This window comes from Tursiops truncatus, chromosome 20, assembly GCF_011762595.2.
Source record: "Tursiops truncatus isolate mTurTru1 chromosome 20, mTurTru1.mat.Y, whole genome shotgun sequence".
Lineage (NCBI taxonomy): Eukaryota > Metazoa > Chordata > Mammalia > Artiodactyla > Delphinidae > Tursiops > Tursiops truncatus.
The window spans coordinates 364,686-370,685 of NC_047053.1; the positions used below are offsets into that span (position 1 = coordinate 364,686).

The 6,000-nt window shown below is 53.8% G+C and overlaps 1 protein-coding gene across 2 annotated transcripts in view; it reads right to left on the reverse strand.

Annotated features, from left to right (window-relative positions):
* TNFRSF13B (TNF receptor superfamily member 13B) overlaps nt 1–5,554 on the reverse strand; it is a 34,398-nt gene extending 28,844 nt beyond the window's left edge. For both annotated transcript variants that reach the window (XM_033847028.2, XM_033847027.2), the window contains exon 1: nt 924–5,554. In XM_033847028.2, the coding sequence (XP_033702919.1) occupies nt 924–984 (61 nt within the window). In that variant the 5' untranslated portion in view covers nt 985–5,554. The remainder of the gene's footprint in view (nt 1–923) is intronic.
* Nucleotides 5,555–6,000: the final 446 nt, after the last annotated feature.

The following is a 6,000-nucleotide window of genomic DNA, read 5'->3' on the forward strand; positions in this document are numbered from 1 at the left end:
TTGACACAAAGGATTCCCATCCGGAGGATTCACGGAGGAGATGTGCTCCCTGCCAGGCGTGTGGTGGACAGAGCAGCCGTGGCCCCTCCAACCCGGCCGTGGGTCCTATCTGCACAGCGAGGGGCCTGGACCCTTCCACCTGCCTTAGCACCCACGCTTCCAGATTGGGGCCTCTGAACAAACCTTCAAAACCTGCCCTGATAGAAATTCTATAGGATAAATGATCCGGTTTCTTTGATAAAAAAAAATTTAAAAAACAGCAAGGGAAAACACGAGACAGAGTGGGAATGTTCTAGTTTAAAACATATAGCCAAAATGATGGTGTTTGGATCCTGATTGGAACAAATCATCTGGAAAAGACATTGACAAGACAGTCGGGGAAGTCTGAACATGGGCGCTTTGGTGACACAAAGGAATCGTTCTTCGCAGAAGTCATCATGGCATGAGAGTTTTGGGGGGGGTTGTTTTTTAAGGAGTTTTTCTTTTTAAGGGAGACATACAGAGGTATTTACAGATCAAAAACGCACTGTTTGGACTTGTCTCTAAAGTGATCCAGCGGGCTGTGGGTAATCCTGGAAGTGTGGACAGTGGTCGACATCTGTAGGAGGGCCTGTTAGACACTCCTGATGTTTAAAACACGTCCTGGCCCATCTGGCTGTGGGTCCTGGGGCCAGCTTGGGGTGGGAGGGAGAGGGACTTCCTGCCTGTGAGAGCGACCCTCCAACCTTGCGGCTGCTCTCGGGAACGCAAGGCCAGACCCCCAGGGCCCCAGACCCAGGGCTCTCCACGTGCACAGGCGCGGGAGGCCCCGGGGCAGCCCGAACTTGCCCGTCTGCTGTGGGCCGCTTCCCCTGCGTCCCCAATGCCATGCAGAGACCCAGGCGGAGCCCCTTGCGCCCACCCCCACCTCCCCGGCTACTCACATGGCTCCTCCTGGCCCTCCCAGCTCCGGCCACCTCGCCTGCTCCGGCCCAGGCCACTCATTACTCAGGACGTTTATTATTAGTCTAGATTTGATTAGTGCCCGGGCTGCACTTCCTGGGTTTCCCCCCCAGCTGTAGGATGTAAATCAGCGGCTCCCCTCCCTCCGCGCTTGCGCCCTCTGTCTCGGGAGCTGAGGGGTGTGGGCCCAGCCCGATGCTCCAGGAGCCCCCCCACCACCACGCTGTCCGCTGAGCCCCCAGGGTGCACTGCCCATGGGCCTGGTCTCCTGCCCCATCACACACCCCAGGCTGCAGCCAGGGTGGCCTAGCCTCCAGGCATTGCTCAGGGCCCTTCCCCCTTTACAGCCCTTTCCTATTTCACTGCCCCGTCAGCTCCTCTGCTCCTTCCTTCAGGCTCCACTGAGGTGTCAGTTTCTCTGGGAAGCCGTTCCTGACTGCCCGAGGCCGGGTGAGGTGCCCGTTCTCTGCTTCCTGAGCCCCGGCCTTACCCCCGTCAGAGCCCTTGAGCGGCTGAACTGGAGTCTCGGCTCAGCCACGTACCGGCAGGAAGCCTTGGTGACAATTTACTTAACGTCTTGGTGCCTCTGTTTCCTCTTCTGTGAAGTGGGTATGAAGGTCCAGGTGGAGATGAGAACGGGATGTGTGCTCAGTTCAGGCCTCAGAGCACTTTCCTGGCGCAGCGAGTTCTCAGGGCTCGGTGTCCAGACGAGCACTGCTGCCCTCGTCAGTGGTCACTTTATTCCCGCCTTCCCAGCCTCCGCGGGGACAGGGCTGGAGGACGGCACGTTCAGGAGTCACAGGAAGCCCGTGGAGTTTGAGGGGGACTCAGGGTGGAGGGAGAGACCAGGCGGCCCAGGAAGATGTAGGGCAGGGCTGCTGTGAGTGGTGGGTCGCGTGGCAGAGGAAATACGAATGACTGGATGACCTAAAAAGCACCCAGTCTCATCAATAATCAGAAAAGCTGGTTTTCATCCACCCGGTCGGCAAAGTCTTAAAGCGCGGTAATACCGAGAGGAGGAGATCGGGGGAAGCCTGAGCTTGGGCCTGCGGGAGGGAGCGTGTTGGTACCTCTGTGTGGAAGGGGACCTGCCAGGGTCCCGTAAGATGGAGAACCTACGCCTGATCCCTGACCCCAGAAGCTCTCCTCCAGGGGCCACAGACGCACGAGTGTGGAGCAATGGAAACAGAGCCAGTGCCCCCCCGCCCCCGGCAGTGATGGCCGAGCACGTGAAGCTCGAGGGCCATAACCAGGAATACTACGCAGCCGTCAAACAGAGTGAGACAGGTCTGTACGCAGTGACGTGGAGAGATTGTCAAGACCGATGGTTGAGTGAAGAAAAGTAGTTTGTGGCATGGTTCTTGCAGTAAGGGGCCTTTCCGTGAGACAAAGACGAACAGGCCTCCTTGCCTACGATTGTGTGCGCACAGGCATGGCAGAGCTATGAAGAGGATGGGCACGATGACGGTGATCCTGCTGGGTAGGGCAGGAGGGGACCAGGTTGGGGATGGGGTCCGAGGGGCTTCAGCCCTGTTTGTAACGTTTTTATTTTTACACGGAGGTACATATTCCTTGTGTCAGTGGAAAGTAACAAGCCCACGGCTGGGCTGTGTGGGGTTTTGTGGGCCGGGGCAACCACAGATGCTGTCGCCTGTTGGAGAGGGGCAAGCCCAGCGTCCCTGTGGGATGACCTCACCGCGTCCCTCCGCCCCTTCTGCTTGCACACCCCCGGGGCCGGGGCTCTCACCGCCTCACGGAGCAGCTGGCTCCCAGGGGGTGAGCCGACTGTGCCTCAGTTTCCACAGTCACACGCGGTCTCGCCCGGTGAGACCGCCCTTTGGAATTTTAACACCGGCGCAGTTACCCATGAAATGAAAACCAAACAAAATCCAGCCTGGCTTTGGGCGGCGAGAATGGAATGATGGGGTCCCCAGCGTCTCACTGCTAATCACAGCTTTTTAATGCTTTTGCTTAAACGCTGTTTACAATTAATGGATTGTATCGACTTTCTGTGTTCTTTAATTAGAGGTGTAACGTACGCGCGGTAAGAGGCAGTATTCTCAGTGGGCAGGCCAGTGACGCTTACCTGTGCGCAAACCCAGGCAGCACTCCCCAGATCAAGACCTAGAGCATTTGCAGCCCCCAGAAGCAGCACACCCCACCCCACCCAGCATAACCAGTATTCTGACGTCTGTCACCACAGATGCATTTTGGCCGTTCCTGAACAGGGAACATACAAACATGATGGTCCACTGCTTTTTTTCTGGCCTCTTTGCTCCAAGTTAGATTTTAGGACACCAGACAGAACAAGCTGGGGGACCTTTGGGGGTCTCTGGGGGCCTTATTTTCCCCTGCCCAAACGATGATCATGGAGCTCAAACAGAACCGCAGCCCGTGGGACCTCTCCCCCACCGTGCCGCAGGGATTGTCCCGTGGGACCCCCCGTGCTGGGCTCCCTCAGAACAGGTGCCGAGGCTTCTGAGCCTCATTCTGAAACCAGCCCTTTCTCAGCCGTCTCGCGGGAGGCTCGGTATCTAATTCTAAGCTCCACAGTCAAGGGGACAGAAGAGTTTTGGGACCTGGAGCAGAGACTCTGTTACCTCAAGGTTGGGAGCTGGCTCTGTTACATATGTCCTTAAAAAGGTGGAATGAGCACGCAGTGAAGAGAAGTTCAGGCGCTGTACGAGGAAATGCAGCACAGAGGACCTCTCCCTCCCAGCGGGAGGCTTGGCTGCGGGCCCGTGAGCTGATCTGGGCGCACGCGTGTACGAGCCGCCATGTGATGGGGTTTGCCTTATCACCCTCCCGTTTTTTTCTTACAGATGAATAAACACACTGTTAACAGGCTCCTTTTTTCACTGAATATATCCTATCAATCAAGTCCTTATCTTTTTAAATGAGCTCTTCAGTGGTCACCAGGCAAAACAAAACAGCATTGCAGACGCTATTCTAAACATTCCCCGCCTTCATTTCCTACATGATTTACCTTCTCCGTGTCTCATGCAATGGCTTGAATTCCTTAAGTGGAGTTACTTGGCCAAATGAACGTTCCGGTGGGACTGCTCCACTGTCCGCATGTGCCTGTGAGGTTTGGGCCCAGAGCTCCCTGCCCCCAGACCTTGTGTGTGCCTCCCTGGGGCCTGGTGTCCGCTGCCCCCGTGAGGCCACGTGGCTGAGTCTTCTCTGAGAGAGTTCCAGAGGCAAGACAAAAGCAAGAGTCCAAAAAAGGACATTTCTTAGAAATGCAGCGAAAGCCCTGATTTTCATGATGCCAATTTACATATACGACTCAGATGTGCTGAATTTCCTACGTGGCTTTGATTTGTACTAATTTCTCAGAAATGCTAGAGACCGGTACTTTAGCAAAACCCACTTCAAAGAAGGAAAAAACCCACTTCAAAGCGGCTTCTTCACAGTGAATTCCCAACCTTTTGTGGGAAGACCTATTTCCCATTAAAAAAATTTTTCCCCTCAAAACTCTTTATTATGAAAACTTCAAACCTCAGAGAAAAGTTAAAAGAGAGGTGAAATGAATACCCCCGGGAGCTCCAGCGGGTTGACCGGTGTTCACATTGGTGTCTGTCATCCACACGCTCTCTCTGCCTGTACCTTCTGCGGACCTTAGAACACCCCTTCTAGATGCTTTGCAGCGTCTTCAGAGAAGATGGACCGTCTCTCACACAGACTGTCGTTTTCACACCTAAGAAAATCAGTGATAATTTAAGGGCATCATCTAATATCAAGTCTGTATTTAAGTTTCCCAATTGTCCTAAGAAGCTTTTGTGGCTGCTTCCTTTTTTCTTATTAAATTTATTTTTAATTTTATTTATTTTTGGCTGTGTTGGGTCTTCGTTGCTGCGCGCGGGCTTACTCTAGTTGTAGTGAGCGGGGGCTACACTTCGTTGCGGTGCAAGGGCTTCTCGTTGCAGTGGCTTCTCGTTGCAGAGCACGGGTTCTAGGTGCGCGGGCTTCAGTAGTTGCAGCACGTGGGCTCAGTAGTTGTGGCGCACGGGCTTAGTTGCTCCGCGGCATGTGGGATCTTCCCAGACCAGGGCTCGAACCCGTGTTCCCCGCATTGGCAGGTGGATTCTTAACCACTGCACCACCAGGGAAGCCCGTGGCTGCTTCCTGTGATTCAGGATCCAGCGAGGGTCACACGTGGCATCGGTTTGTCTCTAGCCATTTTTCTTCTAGAATCATCCCCTCGCTTTTGCTTTTTCCTTTTCTTCTGTCTTCTTTTCCTGTCTTCTCTTGGTTTGACATGGACGCAGCCTGTCGTGTGGAGTGTCCTACGGCCCCTTCTCTGCTTGCTTTCTCCCTGTGTGGTTTAACACCGTGCTCATCCTCTGTGAGTCCTGAAAGCTGAACGGTGGCTCTGACGGCTCCCCTGGATCACACACTTTGGGGAGAAGAGCCCTAGGTGATGGGTGTCCTTCCTGTTGCATCTCATCAAGTGGAGCCTGGTGTCAGCTCACCTCCCCCCCCCGCAGTGACACTGACAGGAGGTGGTGACACCAGGTGTCCCCACGTATAGGCCCCGGCGTCCCCCCAACTAGTCACTGGCGGCTGATGCCTTGGTATCTTGAGCGTCCTGGTTCCCAGCCGCCTCGGTAGATGGCTTCAGCTTTCACTGAGGGTGGTGGCTTTCCAAACCTGCCACTCCTCCCACGTTTCCCAGCCTGCGTTCTCTAGGAAGGAGAACTTCCTTTTTGTTTCCCTTTTTGAAAGAAAAAAAATACAGAAAATAACCATGAATAATGTAACAAAACCTGTATTTTCACCACCTGGAATCGCATGTTATGAGGTTGGCATATTCACCTTCAAGTTTTTCTTTTAAAAAGGAAAAGATGACAGGGAAAGCTCTGCAATCTCCTGCCCTAACCCTACCCCTCCCGTCGCCAGAAGGAACCACCGTCATGAACACGGCTCCGTCCTCCAGGCTTATTTTTATACCTTCAGAAGAATGTGTTTATCTATGAACATACAGTACACAGCACTGTTTTGCATGTTATTTTTAAATTTTTCGTATAAATAGTACTCTGGTGTGTATCATCATAC